Source organism: Calonectris borealis, chromosome 1 (assembly GCF_964195595.1).
Source record: "Calonectris borealis chromosome 1, bCalBor7.hap1.2, whole genome shotgun sequence".
Classification (NCBI taxonomy): domain Eukaryota; kingdom Metazoa; phylum Chordata; class Aves; order Procellariiformes; family Procellariidae; genus Calonectris; species Calonectris borealis.
In genome coordinates this window covers 55976483-56000632 of record NC_134312.1, presented here as the reverse complement: position 1 = coordinate 56000632, position 24150 = coordinate 55976483, and the positions used below count along the sequence as shown (strand labels likewise).

Genomic DNA, 24150 nt, shown 5'->3' with positions numbered 1-24150 from the left:
AACAGAGGACGGCAAAATTCGCGCTTCAGCCAGGCACCGCACCGGGGGGGTTTAAGGAAGGCGCCTTCCCCGGCCGCCTCGGGCCTAACTGGGAGCCAGCCGCAGGCCTGCGGTGCCGCCGCCGGGCCGGGAGAGGAGGGGCCGGGCTGCGGCCCTCCCCGGCGGACCTTGAGCAGACGGGACACTGGGGCTGCCCCGCGGCCCGTCGCGGGGAAGACGCGGTGTCCGGGGCGGGCCGGGCGACACCGCCATCTGTAGCGCCCCCTCCGCCGGCGGCCATTAAACCGGCCTCGCCTCACAACCGCCGCCGCCGCCTCATTTCCGTCTCGCGCCCGCCGCCTGCCGGGGGGTGGGGCGTCGCGCGGGGGGGCGGGGCGTCGCCGGGGGGCGGGGCGTCACCGGGGCGCGGCGTCACCGGGCGCCCGGGGACTGACGTCACAGGGTCAGGGGCGGGGCCAGCGGGGGTGGGCAAGATGGCGCTGAACAGGAACCACTCGCAGGAGGGCGGTGTCGTCATCCCCAACGCCGAGAGGTACCGGTGGGCGGCTGCGGGGCCGAGGGGGCCTGTGGGGCGGGGGCCGGGTTGGGGGGTTCCTCCTGTCCTCGCAGCAGGGCCGGGGGCCGGCGGGGCCCGCTGGTGGGAGGCAGCTCGGCCCCGCTGGGGCGGCCCCCCGTCGGCTCCCAGGCCCGGCCCGGCCCGGCGGCCGTGTTACTGAAGTCCTCTCTGGCAGGGTGGGAAGGGCTGGGGCAGGCAGTGGGGAGCAGGCCTGGCTGGAGGCGACGGAGCTGCCCCATCTTCACTGCTGAAGCCCGGCGGCCCTTAGTGCCGCTCCAGCGGGCGTCCCGGGCGAAGAGTGAGCTGCCATCGCCTGTGAAAGACGAGGAACTGGCTTTTGTTTGTGTCATGCAGTTAGGTAGTGATGTCAGAGAGGCAGAGACCACCTAAGGTAGGAGTCTTCATCACTTGAATTCAAAGTAAGGAAAACTTGTCGTCAGAGGTGAGGCCCGAGCAGAGCAGGTTCCCTCCTCGGCGCCTCTCATGTGAGCACGCAGCCGGCTGCTCGATGCCTGCCCTCGCCCCCGGGGGGGGATTGACACATCAGCTTGACGGGCTTGGGCTTCGCTTTGATTGTGTTCAGGTGCTTCCAGCATCCTGGCCTTGGCTAGAGAAATCCTAGAAACCAGAGGCCCGGTAAAGGGTCATTGAGTTGGTTTGGGGTTGGTAAACAATAGGAAAAATACGCTCCAAAAATATGCTCCAAATAGTGTTGAGTTTGTAACTGACTGCTAATACTTCAGTCAGGGAAGTCCTTTGACATGCAGAGCTTTCGCTGGTTTAAAGGAGATCTCTCTATCCTTGACCTTAAGCCATTCTTCGAGGTGCTGCTGAGTCACAGGTGGGCGCTCCGCGGGGTGCACAGCCCTGGACAGGCATGCAGGTGCAAACCAGTTCAGCAGCCTAATAAACCCAGTGGTGGTGGCTGCGTGTTATTTGCTTGTGTGAGTAGCTGCGAAGGAGTAAACACTGAAATGACTATGTAGAAATTCTTCCCAATGAGGCAAACTGACATGAAACGTTGCTACAGGACATGGTTGAGGAAGTGTTCTGGTAAGATCCAAACTGTCGAAGAGTTGCTTTTATTTAGATTAGAAGAAATGTTTCCCTTTTGCATCTTGGAAATGGAAAGAGCTCTGCTGCCTTGTCAGTTTGTCCCTCTCAGCCAGTCTGAGAACCTGCATCTAGCTCAACTATGAAGTAATGTCCCAGTAGAATTTCTTGGTCGGGATTTTTTTTTTCACATTAAAGCTAGACCTTTTTAACGTCTTCCTCCTTGGATAGCTACCTTTTTCAGATACACCTATACTGTTATGTTATTTCTTCCTTAGAGAGCATACAACCTGAAACTGTTGGTTTTTCCATATGCCAGCGCTGCTGATTCCTCCCTTCCCCCAATAATTTTGCAATTTCCTGACTTCTTACTTGATCTGATTTCTACAATAGGCTAATCAGAATATATAAGGATAATTTTAGATCTGGCCTCTTCAGGCTTGTATTGGGTTAGGGTTTTGGTTTTTCTTTTTCTATGCTCTTGAAACATAAAAGGCCTTGGATTCTTCTGGCACTGTAACACACTGCAAAGTTGTCACCCCCAAGGCTCTTTTGTTTATTCTGCAAATTTTCTTACTAGGTGGTGTGTTTAAGGGTCTACCCTGTAGATTCAGAGGCATGCTTTCCCAAGTTGATTCTTTCGTTTTTCTTGAAAATATATTTAATTTTTCAGTCATCTCCATACCCCTGACCCTGCACCGTTCACAGTTCCTATCTGGCTTTGGTGTCATTAACAGGCTTCGCTAATGTTCCCACAGATGTCCAACAATAATAACCTTATTGCTGATGTTACTGGCTCCTCGTTTTGTTCCTTAGCATGGTGCTGTTTATTACCAATATTTACTTAAGTCATGTGAAGGAGGGTCAGCAGTGAGGGTATTAGTGAAGCAACTTCCTCAGTTTGCACAGTGGGTGCGGTGTTACTGCAGTGCTTTTTTCCCCTGTGGTGGCAAGTCCTGGATTTGAGCATGGACTTTGAGAGGCTTGCTCTGAGGTGGCACCTTGGCTTCAAGGGGGGTGGTTTCAGACACCTCACCCCTTTCTGTGCCCTGACCTTTGAGCTGAGGCTCTTCTCATGCAGAGAGAGGAATTCCTCAGCCTGATGGTTTTGGAGACAGAAAGAAACTGTCATTTAAAGCTTCCTTTTGCAGAGGAGGAGCAGGGATTGTCACAGGTGAGGGGATGAATTCTTCTGCTCTGCATAAATCATCCCTCTCTGTTCAAAGGAAAAATGGCAGGGCTCACATCAAAACTGAGTCTTTTGGCATAATATTCAGAGTTTCTGGTGTGCTATCCCCCTTCCTGTGTGATGGGGGGGGTGTGTGTCAGAGCTGTTCCTGAATTTGTCTCTCCAATTTGTCTGATTTCCTCCTGTAGTGTTCTCAAACAGTGTAAAGATGTGGAGCTCTCCTTCAGTGACGTGACAGGCAAGCCTGAAGCCTTCAAAGGCACCAAGAAAGGGATGCTGTATCTCACCCCTTACAGGGTAAGTCTGATGCCAGCAGTGCTGCTTCTTTCTCAAGGGATCTTGTAGGCTTTAGACCAGAAACCTAGTTGGTGATAGAAGAAGTGATTTTTGTTATGGGAGGAACCACTGAGAGTACTAGGTAGGAGAAGGGAGGGTGGAAATAGGATCGTTCATGCCTGTGTCACAATCCTAATTCCCTCCAAAGGCACATGCCGTCCTGGAAATCACTGTCTAGAGAATGTATTTCATATCATGTGTCAGTCAATATTACTTTCTTTGAAAACTGTCTTAGCTTATCCTTAAAAAGCACAAAAATAAAACTCTGTAAATGTTTTTTATGTGGTATTGTGTGGTATTTTTATGTGTATTGTTTTGCAACATACATGCGTCAGGTGAGTGAGCCACGTGCCATCAAATCTGTCTGGGATCCCATAGTGTTAAAGCTGTGAAATAACACAATGCATACTGATACCAGGAGTTAAGTTATCATCTTTTTGGATGCTGCTACAACTAGAACTCCATGAACACCCTTTATATCTAATTCGAGTAATTCAGAGGCGTTCCCTCCTGTCTTGCAGATGATCTTTGTGTCGAAGGGCAAGGATCCTATGCTGTCTTTCATGATGCCGTTTTATTTGGTGAAAGGATGCTCAATTGAGCAGCCTGTTTTCTCTGCCAATTACATCAAAGGACAGATTCAGGCCGAGGCAGGAGGTATGTGCCCATGCTTTGTAGACTGAACTCTTCCCAAGTGTCACAAGTCCTTTTATCTTCTGCTGAACATCAGATAGATGGCTTATGTGCACAGGAAAGACGGACAGGGTAGCTACAGCAATATAGCTACCATATCCATGCTAAGGTAACCTGAGTCTTCTGAAGTTTAAGGCACTGCTTCAGAGTTACTTTCTGCCCCCAAAGCTAATAACTTCAGAGGATGGCTTTTGTTTAATCCTGTAACTTCTGTCTTGCTGTGTGTGTCACATTTACTTGGTTTCCGCATGTGCTTGTTTTCCCGTCTTCGACCTGGAAAGGTGGGTAAGTGATCCAAGTCACCAGTCACTGGTATTGATAGACAGAATTAGCAGCCACTTTTGTTTTCTGGAGGTCATCAGTCACTTACCAGATTGGGTACGTTTGCATGCATCTAGGAAGCTGGTGTATATCATTGATTTAGCTTTGTTCCCAATTTGATGATGACACTGTGGTAAGACTTAGTCATGGTCATGACCAAACGTAGGGAATTGCAGAAGGTAAACGGATTAAAAACATGGCTTCTGGTTCAAATTTCTTCCCTCTTCAGCCCTAGAACTAGTTTCTGTGCATTTTGATGGCATCTGGAGAGCTTATGCTTTTACTTCCTGTTCCTAACAATGTCTTAAAGTGGCTGGCTCTGGATTAGGGATCAGCCCATTTTCTTGGGCGGAAATTATACTAAGACAGTGGTTTTAAAGAGGTGAATCTCCAAGGGGATGACTTTATCCATGGTCGATTGTTTTGTTATATTTCTGTCCTTTATTTCTACTTTGTCCCCAAGAGACTCTCTTTACTTCTACTAACTTCATTGTTAGTCAGACAAGAAAGATAAATCTTATTTTATGAAATCTTTTATTTAAAAGACATCTTTTTTCTAAAGCAAAATCCCCCAAATCCCAAACACAACACCAAAAACCCCGTACAAAACAAAGCATTCTTATCCTGCGATGTCATCACTTACTTTTTTTCTGAAAAAGTGCTATTATACCTAAGCATTTATAATCTGTCTGAGTTTCTGTGGGTCAAAGAGATTAAAAATGTCGCATTTGATTTAAATCCTAGCTTGAGTTGCAGATCCTGAGCTGTAGTCCACTGAGGTCAGCAATAAAACTTCATTTGAGGGCTTTCAATTAAAATCCTCAGTGAATTAAGTGTTGTTTCTTTACACTGTTCATTATTAGGTTCTACTAAACCTTTCAGGAAAGGACAAAACATCCTAGTATCTAGGGTAGGCTGCTTCTACATAACTATAGTGGGGATTGTGTTTTAAAGGGTAAAGAAATAAATGCCTGATCTTCTTGAGATGCTATTTTGGGGGACATCTGATAGCAGTGCCGTGATTCTTTCCCCCTGGCCATATGACACACAATAGTTTTGAAATAAGGAAGAAAAAAATAATTGGAGTATTAACTGTTTTGCTGGCTTAACTGCTACCGAGGAGGTTAATAGTCTGTTTCAATTCTAATTCTCTCTCTCCTAGGTGGCTGGGAAGGGCAGGGGACATTTAAACTGACTTTCAACAGTGGAGGAGCCATTGAGTTTGGACAGTTGATGTTCAAAGCTGCCTCTAATGGTAAGGGATCTTCAGAGCCTGCAGTTCCCCCGAGATTGGCTGAGCTAGTTAGAGAGTAGGGCTCTTTTTGAACTTCATGGGCTGGGGGAAGAGGGGTACTCTATGTATGCACTCTTCCACAGCAGTGTTGTGGGTTTTTTGTCCAGGGGAACTTTTGTTTTTTCCTTCCAATCCTTTTTCTTTATTTCATTGTAACGCTTTGTGCAGTCAGAATATTCTGGAGTTTGTGCTCCTGAGGTGGACCACCTTTTTCTGCAGAACCTTATTCCTCCTGTAAGAAAGTTGAAATATGTGATGGTGAAAAATTGATCCTACCCTCAGCTCAGTTCTATAATAGTGGAGTAAGATGGGGGAAGTCCACATTTGGAGGGGGGAAAAATAAATTTAAAATAATAACTTCTATTTAAAACTTTCAAATGGGGAAAAAAGGTACATTTTTCTCTGATATGAAAGTTTTCTTTTTAAAGAAGTGTGCATTTTAAAATGTACATTTTTTTCTGATAAGAAAGTTTAAAAAGAAGTAAAAACCACCCTACTGATACTTGCTTTGGAGCGGTCTTTTCTTCCAGCAGCAGGAGCTCTGTGATTGAACTGGTACCTGATAGCTAGTATTTTTGCAGCTGGTTTCCTTTAGCACCCTGTGAACTTGCAACGAGGAGGCTAATGCTTTTCAAGCGCGGTACTTTGCCAGGACTGTATACTGAATTTAGATGGTGGGAAATGGTGCTGCATGAACAGGACTATTTTCCTTTTATTCTCTATGTTTAATTGTAACAAAAGGATGTCTGGCTTACTAAACATGTGCTCCTTAGCTTCCAGTGGCGTTCCTCTCCAGAACCCTGGCTATGGCTATACACCTGTGCCCGGAGGGTATGCGCCCGCCCCGCCTGCTCCAGGGGGGTATTCACCTGTGCCGGGGGGCTATGCTGCTCCTCCACCACCAAACGGACCATATCCTTATACACCACCTCCGATGAATGCCTATGGACCTGCTCCACAGCCCATGGGATATCCGTATGCCCAGACTCCAGGTTGGGAAGTTGTGTAATGATGACTAGCAGGGTGTGTTCGGTGTTAGTTGTAAAGAAATCACAACGGTACGGTGAGGGTTACTGTAGTTTTGTCTCCATCGAGGATCCTTGTCCTTGCAAAAATCTATTGCGTGCTATTGGTCACACCTGTGCATCTCTATAGTTGCAGCTGGATGGGAGGTGAAAATGTGGTTTGTAAATTGTGCTGCTGCTTGGCAGAGCATTGTTGCCTGCTGGCATGACAGGCATTAGCAACATGTCAAATCCCTGCTGTCTGCATCCCTGCCAAGCCTGCAGAGCTTCCCTGACCGCTGCTCTTGTCCAGGGCTAATGTGCTGCTGGGCCTGTGAGCTCTCTTCCCCTCTGTCCCGTTGCCATGGTCCAAAGCATCAATCTGGTGTCCTCTTTTTCAGGTATTTACCCACCACTTCCAAACACGAACCCCATGTATGTGCCACCTCCTCCCCCCTACTCTGGGCCGTCTCCTGCAGGACCCTCAGCCCCCTCCGCTCCGCCAGCTTGGGTGGGCCCGGGGATGCCAGGTAATGGGACTGGGGGGCTGCCAGCCCAGATGCAAAAGGGTGCTTGGGGGCGTGGGCTGTGGGTGGCATTGTGGGCACAGTGTGGGGTAGAGAAGCTGCTGTTGTTGCAGGAGCTCAAAGTCATCTTGATCTGTTATTTGAGATAACAGGGTGTGGGGAGAGCTGCTCAGCTCTGCATTGAACAGCTTGCAGTGAGCTCTAGCCAGCTCGCAGCTTTCCTGAACTGCTCTGAATGCAAACCCAGCTTGCTGCGGTTGCTGCTAGCTCTTTGGACAATTGTCGACTCCTCAAAAGAGCTGTGGCTGGGGAGAAGGCTCTGGGGCCACTGCCTAAGGCATGTAGGTGAGCGTGTCCTACGGTTGCTTCTTCTCTTTCCTTTCTAGGGGACAGTAAGGCCATGGAAGCCGCTTCCAGCGCGTATTACAACCCTGCCAACCCACACAACGTGTACATGCCCATGGTGAGTACCGCACCTGCGGCCTGCATGTGCCTGCTCCCTCTTCCGTCACTAATAGAGACAGCGGTTTGCTTTCCTATCAAAGCCTAGCATGCCTTCATTTTGAAAATGCACAGAAAGTATGTGTTTTCCTGGCAGGTGTGGATGATCGTGCCATGAAGAAGGCTTGTTAAATCCTCGGTCAGGAAAAGAGGCGGGCCTTAAGATTCATTCAGTAACAGCCATTCAGTACGACAGAAGCTCTCTGCTTCTGTTGGGGCTGAAAGTGGGGAGAGTTAGGGAGCATGTGGATTTCGTTTTCTTTTTTTTATGGGCTGCATGGAGATGGGGAGGTCTCTTACTGTTCAGTCAGCGGCAGCCAGTAGGTAGGCTGTAACCTATGTCTGATATGTGACAGCCAGTCTGCCTGTGCCCTCCACTGCCTCGCGTGGCTCTGTGGTGGGCTGGAGACTGATGGAGCAGCAAAGCTGGCCCTCAGCCCAGGGGCTTGCTGTCTGCTGGGTCAGCTATGAACATCAACAGAGACAAAGCCCTGGAAATGAAGGGAGGGTGGCAATTAAAATGGATTAAATGGTCTATTTGCAATAGACCATTTGTTACCTGGTTTTGAGGGGACCTTCACTAGAAACATTATGGGAGGCAGCATATGTCCTGGAGCATAACTGATAATAGAGAGGAATGGTGTAATGAAATGACAGCTTAAAACACAGCACCTGGCTGTCTGTAGCTCACTGAAGAGCAGTCGTTTCTTGTAAGCCGAGCCTGGGAACGCCTGGGAAGAGCACATCATAAAATGAGCAGGGTTGTTGACTCTACTTTATCTCCTTCCAGGATCAGCCACCTCCTTATGCACCTCCTGAGGACAAGAAGAACAACTAACAGAACGAAATTGCAACCAGCCTCCCACACTCTCTCTCCCTGAAGACAACTTGGCTGTTACTACCCCTCGGGTTAGCATATCTCTAGGTCTCTTTGTACATATACAATATTTGTAGTGCTGGGCAGCTGAGCACCTGCCCTCCTTAAACATTAAGTCAGTGGCAATACAAGGCGGAACAACAGCACTTTCCTGCTTATTTGCTTTATCTCATGGGGTCGAAGCACTAACCTTTTGCTCTGCCGTTGGCTTGAGGAGAGAGGTGGACTTCTTAGTAAACCACCAGTAGACCATGTGACTAATCTAGGACTAAAATCTGAAGGCTCTGGGATCTTGGAGTAAGACTACTTGGAACGCCAAACTTTTGACTTCTTCTGAAGCACCATCCAAGAGGAAAGGTATAGAGAGCCATGAGGTTCCTTGCATAGACCCTTGGGTGCCCAAGAAAGGTGTTAAATTTCCTTAAATTCTGGCAGGGTTCAGCATGAGATGGGACTCTGGAAATCCTGTATCACGCTGGCTGGAAGTGTGTGTTTCATATCCTGGACTAACAGTCATGGGGTGACGAACCTGGGAAGTGCATCCTAAGAGACATTTGAAGCGTTTGGCTACGCAGGAGGGAAGGGGATGGGCCCCGATCAGCCTGCCTTTGTAGACATTGAATAGAAAAGCAGAGAAAAGTGTGCTGCAGGGCAGTGAGCTGATAGACGGGCAGGCGTGCGAATCAGTCTTCTTTTCCCTCTCCTAGAGGCAGGTCCCATATCTGTGCAATGATCCTGTGTCAAGCAGCCGTTCTTCAAGCGTAATGGAGTCGAGTGCTGCACAGGAGGCTGCTTGCCTTGGAGCAAAATATGTTACATTAGGAAGATGACCTGGCACTAACCTTGTCAGGAGACAGGTCCCGCAGCCCTGGCTCACTCTGCTGAGCAAGCTTGCAGGAGAAAACTGGCCTTCCTCTTTTCCTTCAGCCGCTGCAGCCGGGGCGCGTATGCCCACATCTGAGCAGCGTGGGCGGGTGGGCGCTGTAACACCGGAGTTGGGTTGCTTAGGGGTGCAGTGTTCCCCTCTCAGTTGGGAACTGCTGTCTGGTGTGGATGTTACTAACACTCGGCTCTCTTGCAGAGACTCTGGCTGCTCAGCCACAATCTTTCCTTCTTCCTTAGGACATAGTGCCATTAAACCTGCTCTGAAGAGCGTCTCTCTAGTCTGGTGGAGACCCTTGTGATCCTTTACATATGGGGTGATCGTACTTCTTCCTACAGCCTTCCTACCTTCACAGTGAAGGGAAAGGAGTGTTTTCCCTCTTACTTCCCTGTGTGCCAGGGCTCTCCCGTAAGTCAGGCTTGTACGACCTGCAAGTGTGAATTCCTAAAGCAGCCCTGCATGGGGGGAAGTAAATTTCCTTATCTATAAACACCGTTTAAGTCTGAGTTAGAGATATTCTAATAACTCCGTATTTAAAAAAAAAACAACCATGAATGTTTGTAACTTTTGAATTGCACTTTAATACAGGACTGTTGATACCTTTAGCTGCCTGTTCGCTGTTGTGTGTGTCTTGTGTTGACCTTCACTCCTGCCTACTGCACAGAAGGCTGGAATTAACAACCACCGCTGGTCTCTCGGGTGGGCTGTAGGCCAGTCTCTCCCTGGTGCATGGCTAAGCTGGGTCTGGAATCAAGTAACTAGAGGGAGAGAAGATGATGAGGCTCATCCTCTTGCTGCCTGGGGAGGGTGGTGGCTGGTTTGTGTCTTTGCTGTTGCCCAGGTATCCAGAACTGGCACGTGTTCGTGTCCTCGGGGCAGGCACAACAGTGCATTTGGCAGGGCCAGTGTCGCCACCCTGCCACTCACTAAGGCTGTGTTCTTAGCAGCTCTCCTGTGTACGTTTACTGCCTATCTTCAGGCAATAGAAAAGCCTGTCTTTAAGAGGAACTCGTCTCTAGCCAATTTTTTTCCAGTGAGGGAAAAACAAATATATGGTAAAGGAAAATGGCACTTAACTGGGGACTGTAAAATCCAAGTTTCCCCTTGTGCCAAGGAAAGCTGGTGCCTGCTGAACATGGTGTAACTACTGGAAAGCAGTTTTCTACTCTGCATCAGTCCAGCCTCTGACAGGAAACCAGTTCTATTTCTTAGCATAGTTGTTCCTGTTTTGAGGTACGGATCCTGTAGTCCTCCATTAACCAAGTAGCTATAGCTAGCAACACTGAATACACATGAAACAGAGAGCCTGTGACCCGCTTCCCTTTTATTTCAGTTAATTTGTCTCAATCACTCCCCAAGAACAAAGCCAGCTCCTGTATACAGACATGAAGTGCATTCGTCCTTTCCTGTTAGCACTGCAAGCATCGTGTTCAGTGTCTTGCTGCTGCACTCAGAGAAAGCTTCTGGAAGTGGCCAGGATCGGCCGTTTGGTCCTGCAGGAACTGGTGTGGGCGCCCAATCCTCCTTCGTCATCTGAATAGAAAAGGGGAAACTTTTTTTTTTTTTGAGGGGTGGGGACTAATTTAAAATGTGGTATTTCTCTGGTCTGAGGCTTAATCTTGTTGGTCTCCCTGGGCTACAATCTTCAGAGGCAATCTTCACAAATGCTGCACCCCTCTCTGGGACAGTTGGGGTGGGCCACATCACACCTAGAACTCCTCCGTAGGCTGTGCACTGTACGAAGGTGAATCCGTTGAGGGCTCTCGAGCCTGTCCCACTGCTCACTTCCAGTTTATTAGTGCAGGCTCCTCCTCAGGATGGGGCTGTGGATGTAGCTGCCCTTGGGAGAAGGAGGAGCCTTTCCCTGAGAAACTCTGAGTGTTCAGCCCACTGGAGGAGGGCCTGAACCCCCTTTTAGCAGGCGTTTCCTGCTAGAGCAAGAACAGGATGCAGCTTGCAGCTCCGAGGCACTTGTGACCATCTCCCAACTCAAAAAGACCTCAACCGAGCATCAGCATCTTCCTGACACCTCTCGTGCACAACACACTATGGCTCTGCAGTTTTTGGTGCTGTACCACAGCAAGGCTGCTGCAGTTGCGCATGGCCAATTCAGGTTTTTGCTCTGCTCTGCTGTCAACTGATACCAGAGGGGCTTTAATCCAATGATAGCATGCATGCTAGGCTGTCGTAGTGCTGGCCTCCAGGATCCGGGCAGCAGGATCGGGCCTGCAAGCAAAGCCTCTCTGCACAGGACCATCATGCCTCCAGGGGCTCTTGGTCCTGGGGAGGGTTGATGGGAAGGGTGCAGCCCTATTGACAGCCCCTTATTCTAAGCCAAGCTGATTATAGCAGAGGTAGGAAGGTGGCCAGGTCCGATCCTTGAGGCTAACGCCATCACACATGGAGGGGGGGACGTCACCACCCTAGAAGATACTAAAGCATCCACAGCCTTTCTTGGCCTCTGCAGCAGTTGGTGATGCTCAGTTCAAAGCAGTAAAATGCTCAGCTGTCAGAGCTGACAAACTCCAACAGCGGCTGGACTCTGCTTGTACGGCATCTTCCACAGGAGGATCTCAAAGGACTTTGCAATCACCGAGGAATCACGCTCTGCACACCTTTAGGAGATGGGTAACAAGAATTCCTGCTTTACGCAGACCGAGTAGACATCATCAAGCTGATACCGGAGGAATGACCTGATGGTCGCTCCCCAGCACTGCTGGGCACGCCAGGAAAGGTACTTGTGCAGTGAAGAGCCATGTGCCCCAGGGTCTCGCGGCTCACCCTGGCACTGACCCATGCCCCCACGCACTGAGCCTCGTCACAGGAGAACTGGGTGGAAACCCTCGCTGGGGGCTTGCTGTCTGACAACGTGCCAGGGCTGTGCCGGGAGCGCCACAGGATAGAGATACCACATCACCACCCCCGAGGGGTTAATAATGACTGAGAAGCTGTCTCCTGTCTTTAAGCCGCTGATGATCTTCCCGCTGTACACGTCTTGTACCTGGAAGAGAGAGATGGTGGCTACCAGGATTTCCACAGACCTTTCACCTTGAGGTCCAGCCATGGTCACTGACATGGCAAGGCAGGACAGGGTGCAGCAGAGGGCAAGAGGAGGGTGACCCAACAGGCGGCTGCCCCTTCATCCTGGAGGCAGGGAGTCCTTCCCCCCCAAAAATGCACAGGGTGTCAACAGGGCAAGCTGGAAAGAGGGAGATCCAGGTGCCGTGGGGCTGCCCCACCATGCAGTGTGCCAGTGGGGCTCACCTCATACACGGTGTCCTCAGGGAAGTGGAGCTTGGCCAGGCTGGTGGTGTAGAGGAAGGGCATATCTGTCCTCCGGCTGAAGAAGACAAGAGCGCTGGCGGCCTGGGACAGCGGGCGCAGGAACACTTCGATGTGGGATTTCTCCTAGGGGTGGGGATGGGTGGCTGAGGCAGAGCTGCCGGGACAGCGCTGGCCCGTAACTTCTGACCTTGCCCTGCAGGGTTCCTATGCCAGCAGGTCCCCAGCTCCCACAGCTCTCCTGCTCATGTTTCTCTGCATTGCCTCCCTCTCCCTCCTTATTGTGACCCCCTGTGCTGCTCCTGCCTGCTCTCCCAAACACGTCCGCCTTCCCCCTAACCTTGACAATCCTGCGCCCCTGGATTCCCAGGGGGTCCTGGTTGATTTGGATCATCAGCCGGTTCTGCAGGATCTCCTTGGCGCTCGGGGAGATGGTGCGGAGATCCGTGGACATGAGGAGCGGAGCTGCCATGACTGTCCACAAGGCCATTTGGGAGCGGGACTGCTCGTAGCTAAGGCCAAAGTTTCCAATGATGAGCTGGAAGGGAGAGGGGAAAAAGACAGGAGAGGCAGAAAAGGGTTAGAAACCCGTCTGCTTGCCACACTTGGTGATGCTGCAGCTCGCTGGGGGGAAGCACGCACGGGGAAACCTCACACATGCTTTTGCTTCCCCTCAAGCAGCCTACCACTGCCGGGACATCCCACGCTACTAGGTGCTGCGCCGTCAGCACACATTCAAACGCACTCATTAACACCCTTCGCTTCACCACTATCCCCCCTCAGGCTGTGCAGGGAAGGACAGGGACACCTGGACAACAGGAGAGGGTTCGTTGCAACCACAGGCTTTTCCCACAGCTTAGACAAGGGCAACACGAGCTTTGCCTCTCTGCAGCAAGAGGGCTCCTGCTCCTGGTGCTCTTGCTTCACCCTGCCCCTAGGAGGGGATCCCTGGAGAATCCCCGTCCCCGGCCAGGGTCAGTGCACCCGCCACCCAGCCGCACCATGTCCGGGTCATTCCAGTGGCCGGGGCCAGCTGCCGGCTGCAGCACGTCCTGGTTTGCGGAGAACCAGTCCAGGATGGAAAGCACGCTGTCCCAGGAGTCCTGGATGTCGTCGTAGTTACGCCACAGGTTGCAGACCTCTGCCAGGACGGTGTAGTTCACCTGGAGAGGAGCTCAGGGTCAGGCAGGAGGGAGAAAGGAGGGGGTCTGCAAGCTGCGGGAGACGGGGCAGCCAGACTTGTTGAGAGCTGCAGCATCCAGAAGATGTTTGGTGTTTGCAAAGCACAGGGGTGTGTAGAGGCGCAACATCACGTGATGAAGGAGGACAGAGTTGTATCCCAATATGACTGGGCACATCCCAGTGTGACAGAATGTCTGGGAAAACAACCACAGAGGCCATGGGGAAATATGATCAGCTGCAAGAATGCAGGCAGCTTGAAATTGACTCAGAAGGTGGAAGAGGAAATAAATAAATGCAATCAATTCTCAAGAAACATTACTAGGAGGAACATCCTATTTCAAGCACTTAAACCAGATAGGACCAGTCTCAGAAGAACAGACTGCCAGGATCAACCCCACACAGCTGAGTGGGGTGGAGAGGGCATGCCCCAGGGTCTTCCTCCCCCAAACTCCCATCACCTAGCCATGTTGAGAACCCCAAGTGTCCCCAGGTGCCTGGCAGGGACACCCCCCTACCTCCCACACGCCATGCTCCCTGAGATCCCGCAGCAGGGATCCCCATCCTACAACCCCATCCTACCAGGGGTGTAGCACCTGGAGCTACAAGCGATAAGCGGGGTGTAGCACCCAGCTCCTGCAGCTCCAACAAGAGCTCCCCCAGGGCACAGGGGACGCGGGAAACAGCCACCAGATGGGACAACCCTCACCTTGGGGGGGAGCCCCCCCTGATACGCTGGCCAGCTGCAGGAGTAGACGATGGGGCGGCCTGTGGCGTTCAAGGCCCTCGCCATTTCTGGGTAGCCTTAGGGAGAGGAGAAAACAACTGGTGAAGGAGACGGCTGGCAGCAGCTTGTGTCCATAGCCCGCGCGGTCATGGCGGACCCCAGGGCAGCCTGGCCTCCTCTCTTACACCGGCTCTAGGGCACCCAAACCCCCGTCTCTTTGCCCAAGAGCTGCAACAGGAGACACAAGGGAAGAAGCGAAGCTGGCCAAGCATTTCTGCGGACGGCCAGCCGCCCTGACCGAGGGGAGAAACGCCCGTCAGCTGGGGAGCCTTTACCCTCTGCCTGCTCCTCTCCCGACGAGTAGCACCCATCCAGCTTCAGCATGTCCACACCCCATTCCGCAAAGGTCTGGGCATCTTGCTTCACACGGTCCAGCGTGGTGCCCGGGTAGCCCCCGCAGGTGAGGGTGCCCAGGTCACCATAAATGCCCAGCTTCAGGCCCCGGGCGTGGACCTGAGAGGAGAGGAGAGCTGCAAGGAGGGGACGAGGGGGTCTGAGGTGCCTCCTGGGAACCGGGCGGCGTGGGGACACCAAGACCCCCCACCATCCCCAGCGGGCACTCACGTAGTCAGCCAGGGCCTTAATCCCCCTGGGAAACCTTTCAGGGTCGGGAACCAGCCGTCCTGCCGCATCCCGCTGCTTGGCAGACCAGCAGTCGTCGATGTTGATGTACTCGTAGCCCAGCTCCCTCCAGCCGTCCTCCGCCAGGCGGTCTGCCATCTCGAAGAAGAGTGTCTCGCTGCGGGTCGGGGAGATGGGGACATGGCAGGCTGAGCCCCTGCGACCTCTGTGCCCCACTGGCTGCAGGCAGCCAGCGGGACTTTGGGGCTAACTGGAGGCTCTGGAGGGTCGGTCACCAGGGCTGGGCTGGGCCACATGGGAGGATCTCCAGAGCTCCCGTTTAAACCCCGTCCACGTCCCGTTCACTGATCTCGCTGAGGGGAAGCGTTTCCCCGACATCCCGCCAGTTCCTTCAGCGCCGGGGGCTCTCCAGCCCCAGCACTGCGGTGCCTGAGCCCCCCGTCTCCCACGCACCATGCTCCCCGAGATCCTGCTGCTGCAGGGCTCGCCCCAGGGACACAGACGGTGCCAGAGCCGTCCCGTGCCTGGTGCCCGGCCCGGAGCCCGGCCCGACCCGTTCATCCACCCTCCCCTGCCCTGGCATCGCCCCGTCCACCCACCCACCCACCCGCTCGGGGCAGACCCCGGACACCAGCCCGGCCTTTCCGAGCTGGTGCCCTCGGGCGGGGGGCACACAGGACAGGTCCTCCTTGCAGCGAGGGGGGGGATGCCGAGCCCCGGGGGCGGGGTGTGGGATGCCCCCGCCGCTCCCCGCCCCGCTGACCTGATGCAGTTGCGGGGGTCCGCCCGGCAGTCCACGTTGCAGCGGAACCTCTCCCAGGCCAGCCAGCCCATGGGGGGGGTGAGCGCCAGCCCGTTCTCCAGGGCCAGGGTGGGCAGGGCCAGGGCCAGGGCCAGGGCCAGGGCCAGCCCGCTCAGCGCCGCCGCCGTCCCCATCGTCTCCGCCGCCGCCGGAGCACCGAGCGCCTCGCCTCTCCCCGCCCCGGCCCGGCCCGGCCCCGCTCACATGATGCCGCCCGCATCACCTGACCGACCGCCCCCGCCTCCCTCCCGCCCGGCATGGCCCGGCCCGGCCCGGCCCGGCTGGGCATTGCACCTAGCCCCGCCGCCCCAAAGCCACCGACCCCGCCGGTACCGCACCCCCTTGCTGCTGCACCCCACGTCGTACGGGTGCTGCGTCCCACAGCCGTGGCACCCCATTGGTATCGCCCCCCTGCGCTGCTGCACGCCGTCAGTAACAGACCCATTGAACCCCACAGGAATTAGACCCATTGCTGCTGCACTCCACAGCTGTCCCACCCCGTCAGTATTGCACCCTATCAGCATTGCACCGTGACGGTATTGCACCCCACCGGCATTGCACCCCACTGCTGCTGCACCCCATAGCTGTTGCACCCTATCAGCATTGCACCCTGCCGGTATTGCACCCCACGGCTGTTGCACCTCATTGGCATTGCACCGTATCAGCAGTGCACCCAGTCGGTAATGCACCCCGCGGCTATTGCACCGCATTGCCATTGCACCCCACTGCTGCTGCACCCCATTGGCATTGCACCGTATCAGCAGTGCACCCAGTGGGTAGTGCACCCCGCAGCTATTGCACTGCATTGCAATCGCACCCCACTGCTGCTGCACCCCATAGCTGTTGCACACTAGCAGTATTGCACCCAGTCGGTATTGCACCCCGCGGCTATTGCACCCCGTTGCCATTGCACCCCACTGCTGCTGCACCCCATAGCTGTTGCACCCTACCAGCATTGCACCCTGCCGGTATTGCACCCCATTGGCATTGCACCCCACTGCCACTGTACCCCATAACTGGTACCCTATGAGCATTGCACCCAGTCGGTAATGCACCCCACAGCTGTTGCACCCCATTGCCATTGCACCCCACGGCTGTTGCACCCCATTAATGGCTCCCTATCACCGCACACCACACGGCTGCTGCACCCCAATAGTTACATTGGGAAGAGGGGGGGCCTTTAGGTCCCCCCGGATGGTACCCGAAGGGGTGCCGGGCGGAGCGAAGAGGCCGGGGAGAAAGCAGCTCCAGGCCGGCTGCGGTGCCCCGCCGGCCGCCCCCCGCCCCCCGCTGCCGCTGCCGCCGGCGGGGCGGTGCTGCCGGCGCGACGGGACGGCCCCAGCGGCTGGCAGGAGCCCTCCCCCGCCCGGCCGCGGCCGGCCCCCGGCTGCCCCGCACCGCACCGCCCCGCCGCGCCGGGAGCGCCGACGAGCAGGAAGGGCCCGAGGTGAGCCGGGACGGGCCGGGGCCCGCGGTCCCGCCGCCGGGGCGAGGCGCCGGGGGGTGGCGGGGCCGGGGCGGCGGCGGTGGGGCGGGAGCGGGCGGCGGGGCCGGGCCGGGGCCGCGGGGGTCCGCAGGCAGACGGCAAACACGCACCCGGAGACACAGACGCTGCCAGCCCAGCACGGCACATACAAAGACACGCAGCCCAGAGTGGGACACACGCACACAAAGACACGCGGCCCAATTGCCCACGCATGCACACGCACACAAAGACACACACATACAGGCAGCCCAGCATTGCACGCACGCACACACGGAGCCCAATCGCACACACGCACGGAGCCCATTCGGACCACGGGACCCTCCTAGCCCCCTCACATCAGGGCTGGCGTGTGCCACCCCGGCTGTCCTCAGCCTGAGTGTGCAAGGCTGGAGATTCCTCAGGGTGACGCGCCGAGGGCAAAGCACCCCCGGGGAACAGCGTTGCCTTAAGTCTGATGGTATTTTTGTCCATTTTTCAGCTGGGGTCCGAGCCCCTTTGGCCTCAGAGCCCGGCCCCCCCAGGCCTCATGCGGGAGAAGGGCTCTGTGAGGGACGGTGGAGGTTGCTCAGCGGTGGGGAGGTTCCCCCACCCGGATCTGGCCAGGGAGTGGCGGCCGTGGTTTGTTTTCTGCATATTTCTTTACACGGAGTTTTAGTGGTCGGACATCCATTTGCAGTTCTAGAAGCACAAAGGCTGCGCTTGCTGTGTCCTTCTGTGGGACCTGCCGGCTTGCCGAATCGCCTGCCGTGGGGCCTCCGCAGATGGTGCAGTGATGTGCTTCTACAAAAGCTCTTTTTTTTTTTTAATAAAACCAAAACAAACCCACAGGAACTAAAAAACAAACCCACAGGAGCGCTGGCCTGAGCTGCGAAGGGGCTCGGGCTTTGAAGCCGACAGAAGTGCCCTTGGTTTCGCCACCCCGGTTTCCAGAGCCACCTGCCTGCGAGTGCCCGGCCCTGGCCGCTCCTGTGCGCCGAGGGCCCCGGCTTTCTGGGTGGGAGCGATGCAGCTCTTTGCTTTTTCAGTCCCAAGCTCTTCTGGTTTGTAACTCCCTCTCTGCCACCTTTCCTCTGACCAGGGATGGGGCTCGGCACGGTGAAGCTTCGGAGGCCCTTGGCAAGGGAGCAGCCCGCCCAAGGAAGACGGCAAGGGGTTGCGGTCTGACCCGCACAGCCGGTACGGCACCTCGCACCCCGCTGCCGGTTAACCTGCCGGCGCTGGGGGTGCTGCTGCCGGGAGGGCTGGTGGGGACAGGTGGTCCTGCGTGGAGACGGGGAGCGGGGAGGGGGTGCTCAAAATGAAGGTCCCAGAGCCCTTGGGTCTGAAAACACCCTCCTTATCCTGCCCTATAATAGAGGAGAGAGCGAAATTAATGCCTCGCAGGCACGGAGGCAAATTTCTTTGATGTGTCCCATAAAAAACAAGCAAAGTAGGTCATTCGTGGAATAAGAAATGAAGCAGTGGTGGTGGTGTCCCCGGAGAAGGCAGGTGTCTCGGTGGTGGGGCTCTGGTGATGACCTCCTCTCTGCAGCAGCGAGGAACCAGCCTGCCATTTGCAGGGGTACTTGCTGGGTTAGACGCTGTCCCGCAGCGCTGGCTGCTGGAGTCGGGGCTGCTTTTCCCCGTGGCAGGCTCAGGGCAGGATCTGGCCTCTCCTGGCAGAGCCAACTTTTTCCCCCTCTCTTCCTCTGCTCCTAGGCAGGGCGATGAAGCTGAACGAGCGGAGCGTGGCCCACTACGCCACCTGCGACTCGCCCGCCGACCATGCTGGCTTCCTCCGCAAACGGGTGGAACGGCACCACCACCATGCCCACCACCACCACGCTACCTCCTACCAGCGCCGCTGGTTCGTCCTCAAGGGTAACCTCCTCTTCTACTTTGAGGAGCGGGAGAGCCGGGAGCCGGTGGGGCTGGTGGTGCTGGAGGGCTGCACCGTGGAGCTGTGCGAGGCCGCTGAGGAGTTCGCCTTTGCCATCCGCTTTGACGATGCCGGCGCCAGGGCTTACGTGCTGGTGGCCGACGGGCAGGCTGCCATGGAAGCCTGGGTGAAGGCACTCTCGCGGGCCAGCTTCGACTACATGCGGCTGGTGGTGAGGGAGCTGGAGAAGCAGCTGGAGGAGGCCTGCAAGAGCTTGGCTGCTTGCCGCAAGTCTCCGCGGAGGTCCTCCTCCTCCGGCAGGAAGAGGCACCTCTCCAACCCCGCCTTGCTGCCTCTCCCGGAGAAGCCCGCCGTCCTGGAGAACGGTTACTCCACGTGGGGTAGTGGTGGTGGCGTCCCTGGCGGGGCCGCCTGCCCCGACCGTGACGGAGGGCACGCGAAGCCCCCGCCCCTGCCTCCGCGCCGGCGCTCGGCTGCCGCCAGCACCGCGGGGTCCCCGGCGCCCGGCCTCTCACCAGCCATGGTGGAGAGCCCAGTGTCACCGGAGATGGCCTGCTTCTCCAAGCTGCACAGCTGGTACGGACAGGAGATCGCGGCGCTGAGACGGGAATGGCAGGAGAGGCAGAAGAGGGGACACCCGTGACTGGGGGCGCGGGGCATGAGCCACTGGCCAGCCGATGCCCGGCAGCCTGTCTCCCACGCGGGAAGAGTGAAGCGAGGGACGCTGTTTGCCCCCTGCCCTGGTCGGTGGCTGAGTGTGCGGTGCGTGTGTGCTTCATGGGGTGTGTGGGAGGGACCCAGGTCTTCCCCAAACCTCACGTTTCATTTCCATGAGGCTGTATACAGCTGGAGAGTGTGTAGTACCAGGGGACCTTGCACTCTTCTCTGCTGGTGATACAAGGTGTGGAGGAGGCCCAAATCGGCACGTATGCAACGAACCTCACCCAACGGGCTTGGCCCCTTGCTGTCCTGGTGTGGTGGATGCTCTGGGTGCTTCATCGCCCGCCTCTCCTTCACCACTTTTTTTTGGTTTTGTTTCTCAGCGTGGAAGTTTGCACAGGTCAGCGTTTATTATTGTCTGTGGTCTTGCGCCAAAGTACTTCTGCCTTTGCTCTTTCGCTGCAGATAAGGCTGGGCTCTTACGAAATGCCTCTGATGGGCCACTGGCCCTGGCAGGTGCCTCCAGCCTTGTGCTCTCTTGCCAAAAGACACATGTGAGCCACCATGGCTGCGGCTGGCCCAGCAGCCAGGGCAACGAGAACCGGGCTCTTGCGTCGTCTTTTTTTTTCACTTTCATCTGCACTAATCCTCCTCCCTGCTAAATCCCTCAGGATGTGCATTTCCCAGGCTTGCATACATCTCTCTGGGCGCCCGAGCTCAGCAGCGAGGATGAAATGGAGACACCGAGCCTGGTCTGAAGCAATGGTGAGGACCAGGAGCTCCCCAGGGCTGATCTGGACTCTGTCGAGCGGTAGCCAAGCCTGTTAATGTCTCCAGCTCAAGCCTTTCCTGTTCCAAAACAGGGACGCTAAAGCCTCTTTGCCTTGCCAGGGGTGAATTTATCAGCCTCTGCGCAGACTGTAGCTCCTGCAAAGTGCCATATAGGGCTCAGCTGGCTCGTTGGGCAGCTTGCCCGAGATAGCGTCCGGAGCCGCACTCTTGCAGAGCCTCTCTCGCTGTTGTGGCTCTGCCCAGCTCCTGGCAGAGCTGCGCAGTCGGAGGAGAGGCTGTGGAGAAGCGGGGAGGAGGAGAGGGCTGGCCCCGGGAGAAGAAATGAAGGTGTGGGGGTGAGTTACAGATTGCACAGACTGACTGTCTCAGCAGTGTCTGGGCTTGCCCCTGTACCGTCAAAGCTGTATCGCTGCCTTCTACCAAAGCCAGCGCCTGACCTGCCAGCGCTTCCCTCCGATTTCGTGTCAGCATCACTCGGCTCTCCGTAGCACGTCCCATCTTCCCAGTGGGTGAGGAGAGCTGCGGGGAGGCACGCCTGTCACCTCGCTACAGAAACAGACTTGTCCTTCACCAGTAGGTCAGAAACCTCGGTCACGAGGTAGACGGTCCAAGTAGGTGGGTGCTGAGTCCAGGGGCTGCAGCACCCTGGAGATGGGGTTGATAAATCTTCCCCCTTATCCTTTTGGCAAGGGCTGTTTTTCAAAGCAGAAAAAATACGTGAAGCAGTCTTGTGCTTCCTATCTGACAGTGTTAAACCTGTTTTGATTGCCCTGTTTTATTAAGGAGCCTTGCTAGGAAAGCAAGAGGCTATTCCAGGTCATGACTGGTAGGAACCTATTTGCCTTTCTGGAGTTAAACGCGCTCAGCTTAATACTTTGCAATAGCCAGTAGAGATTGTCAATGCAGAAATCAAATTACTTCCATTAACTTTTGGTGCCTTTGTAAATATATCTCTGATAGTTTTGGATGATGAGCTTCCAGCCTCCTGCCTAGTTATGGCTTGATGGTATATTGGAGGAAATCAGATCTTAAATCAGATCTTACAAATATGACTTTGGGCAGTGGGAGTGTAACCTTCACATACGAGTGATGCAATCCAGTCCTTTCCAGTTAGTGTCTGTATTTCTTCACAGTAGGGATCTTCGAGTTTGGGAGGATTATTTTTCTTCTGCTTTTTAAGTGAAAACATTTCGGAAAAGACAGGAGCAGGTGGCCACGGGCCAGTGCCCAGGCTCCGTCAGCAGCCCAGCAGAGCCAGCTCTGCCTCCCTACCTGCTGCTTAAATTGTTCAGTGCTGCAGCACTCCCGGCTGGGAACCTGCCCCTTCCCCATGGCAGGGCAGCAGCATCAGGGCACTATCTGGTGGCACTATCTGGTGGCACTATCTGGTGCCTCCTCGCTCTGAGCGTGGCAATTTTGGGGCCAGGGTCAGATCTGGCAAGCATTTTTCTGTTCTTTTTGGTTTGTTTTTTTTTTTTTTTAATGTAATACAGAGAGAAGAGTATTCCTGATGTCTCAGACTTACATAAGGCAGTTTGACGGTAAAGATTTAACTTCAAAAATAAATCAAAATGTAATGGCAGTTCCTACATGAGACCCAAGAATCGGGAACGACTTGAAAGGGAAAATAAATTAACAAAGCCAGTTCTGTCAGAACTGGAACTGAAACAGTATTATTCATTTAAGGGCAGTTTCACTTTTAAGAAGCTTAGTTTGCTTTAATAAGCCAGGATTGTGCTGGTAACACTACTAAAGAGCTTATATTTAATGCTTTAATCTGTCCCATTCAAATGGCACAATTTCCACGCTACCTGCCTTTGCGTTAGTACATATCCCAACTAAATCCTAAATCCTGCAAATGAGGAGCTGCGCTCTGCTTTCTGTCTGATCGCATTTGGAGTAATTTCGTGTTTTATTCTGCAGCGCTGAGAAGAAAATGGCCAAATCCTGAACAGTATTTGTGCTTGGCCCAGCTATCCATGCCTTTGCTAGGTCTCCGAAGCGCTGAGTGACTTTGGATGCGCTTGGTCAGGGCTTCCTCACCATCCTGCTCACATAGCAGGGATGGCCCTTTTGTGAGTAAAAAAGAGCCGTAATTGGAGCCATGCCCAAATTTTTATGGGAGTACAGTTTTTTAAATGACCACCGCCGCTTGCTTCATCAGGCAGGAAGCACCTGGGTGCTCCGCCAGCTCCTCTGAGATGGAGGCTATCAAACCAGCTTGGCTGAGGATCAGTTGTGCTGGCAGCGCCTTTGAAGCAGCCCCCAGGCAGAAGGTTGGGATTTCAGCTTCCTGAGATTGCACATACGTCTGGCTGATGGAGCGTCCCCTCTTTCTGTCTGCAGGCAGAGATCACGACAGGAAAAGCAGAGAGTTTTCATTGTGCCCCTACAGCAAAATGAGGCTGCTTGCCACACACCGTTTTTTCTCCGGTTGTTCAGGTTCGGACTGTTTCACCTCCTGCCTTCACTTTCCCCTATTATTTTTTAAAAATAGAAAATGTCTGGGCAGCACAAAACAGGTTCCCCAGCAAAGGGGGGCTGGACACTAAAGCTGAATGGCTACTTTTCTTAAAGTACTGAAGTCAAATTCTTTTCTAAGAGTTTTCTTTAGCATAATAATGCAAAAGTAGTGAGAGAAAAACGCTTGAATCTGAATGCTTGAATTTAAAAGAAATGGAAGACTGAAAGAGGGAGGGAAATTCTGACATGGCCTTGTAAGCTGTGCCAGGAAGGGCTCCCAGTTCTGTTAAAGTAGTTGATTAAATCCTTCTATTTTTCTGAGGCTGGGATTTCAGATTCAAGCTCATAATGTATTGTTTTATTTCTGCATATTTATCTTTTTATAAAACAACCGTGGTGATGTTTTCCACTGAATCCAGGTCCTGGTGACAAGAGTAACCTAAGGATTACTCTTGGTAATCTTTGGTGGTCCCAAATGGCTAGTCATTCGGTGGACATTCACGACCAAGATGGGACACTTTCCGTTACAATAGCTACTGCATTAGTAGTTTGGGGGTGGGTGACCCCCCAATCTTACCCACCCGTCTCAACTGCCTTTGCAGAGAAACTTCAGTAACCCCCACTGAAACGCACAGGGAGCATGTGCAGTTCCCGTGTCAGTGGCACTTTTCACCAGCACCGAGCGTGCTTTATAATCTGCACCATTACCAGGCAACACTACGAGCAACTTGCAGAAACACTCCCGCCTTTTGAAGCGCTTGTATTTTAGTTAGGCCACGTGTTCTTTTTTAAGAGGCTGTTTGGCACGCGCCGTTGTTTTACATGCAGAACTTGTATTGTGCATTTCAAGACATTGTTAACGTTTGTATTTTTTGCCGTGAAGCCGAATAAACCGTTGTGATTTGTAGCGCTGCCAGTGGAGTCGCGAACCCCCAACACCCGCGGGAAGCGGCCGCGGGGCCTGGCGATGCCCGCCCTGCCCGTTTGTAGGGTCACCCGGCCCG

The 24150-nt window shown here is 54.2% G+C and overlaps 3 protein-coding genes across 6 annotated transcripts; 2 read left to right on the top strand and 1 right to left on the bottom strand.

Annotated features, from left to right (window-relative positions):
• Window positions 1-437: 437 nt before the first annotated feature.
• WBP2NL (WBP2 N-terminal like) lies at window positions 438-9839 on the top strand. Of its 2 annotated transcripts, XM_075153751.1 has the most exons (9): window positions 467-532; window positions 2691-2783; window positions 2987-3095; window positions 3656-3791; window positions 5311-5403; window positions 6216-6434; window positions 6848-6976; window positions 7360-7436; window positions 8265-9839. In XM_075153751.1, exons 3-9 carry the CDS (start codon window positions 3072-3074, stop codon window positions 8310-8312), a joined length of 726 nt encoding a protein of 241 aa, XP_075009852.1. In that variant the 5' UTR covers window positions 467-532; window positions 2691-2783; window positions 2987-3071; the 3' UTR covers window positions 8313-9839. The 2 variants fall into 2 exon arrangements, with proteins under 2 accessions (XP_075009841.1, XP_075009852.1); XM_075153740.1 differs by lacking the exon at window positions 2691-2783 and having other exon boundaries at window positions 438-532.
• Window positions 9840-10543: 704 nt separating this feature from the next.
• On the bottom strand, window positions 10544-16088 carry NAGA (alpha-N-acetylgalactosaminidase). Its single transcript, XM_075153729.1, has 8 exons — window positions 15828-16088; window positions 15047-15221; window positions 14758-14935; window positions 14405-14499; window positions 13518-13679; window positions 12857-13054; window positions 12499-12642; window positions 10544-12235 (listed from the first exon to the last, which is right to left on the bottom strand). Exons 1-8 carry the CDS (start codon window positions 15998-16000, stop codon window positions 12053-12055), a joined length of 1308 nt encoding a protein of 435 aa, XP_075009830.1. The 5' UTR covers window positions 16001-16088; the 3' UTR covers window positions 10544-12052.
• Window positions 16089-17216: 1128 nt separating this feature from the next.
• PHETA2 (PH domain containing endocytic trafficking adaptor 2) lies at window positions 17217-24053 on the top strand. 3 transcript variants are annotated; one of them, XR_012674173.1, is made up of 4 exons: window positions 17267-17313; window positions 18431-18528; window positions 19051-20291; window positions 23030-24053. XR_012674173.1 is itself a non-coding variant. In XM_075153774.1 (3 exons), exon 3 carries the CDS (start codon window positions 19059-19061, stop codon window positions 19872-19874), a length of 816 nt encoding a protein of 271 aa, XP_075009875.1. In that variant the 5' UTR covers window positions 17217-17313; window positions 18431-18528; window positions 19051-19058; the 3' UTR covers window positions 19875-24053. The 3 variants fall into 3 exon arrangements, 1 of the variants encoding a protein (XP_075009875.1); XR_012674170.1 differs by having other exon boundaries at window positions 22607-24053; XM_075153774.1 differs by having other exon boundaries at window positions 17217-17313; window positions 19051-24053.
• The last annotated feature ends 97 nt before the right edge of the window (window positions 24054-24150 follow it).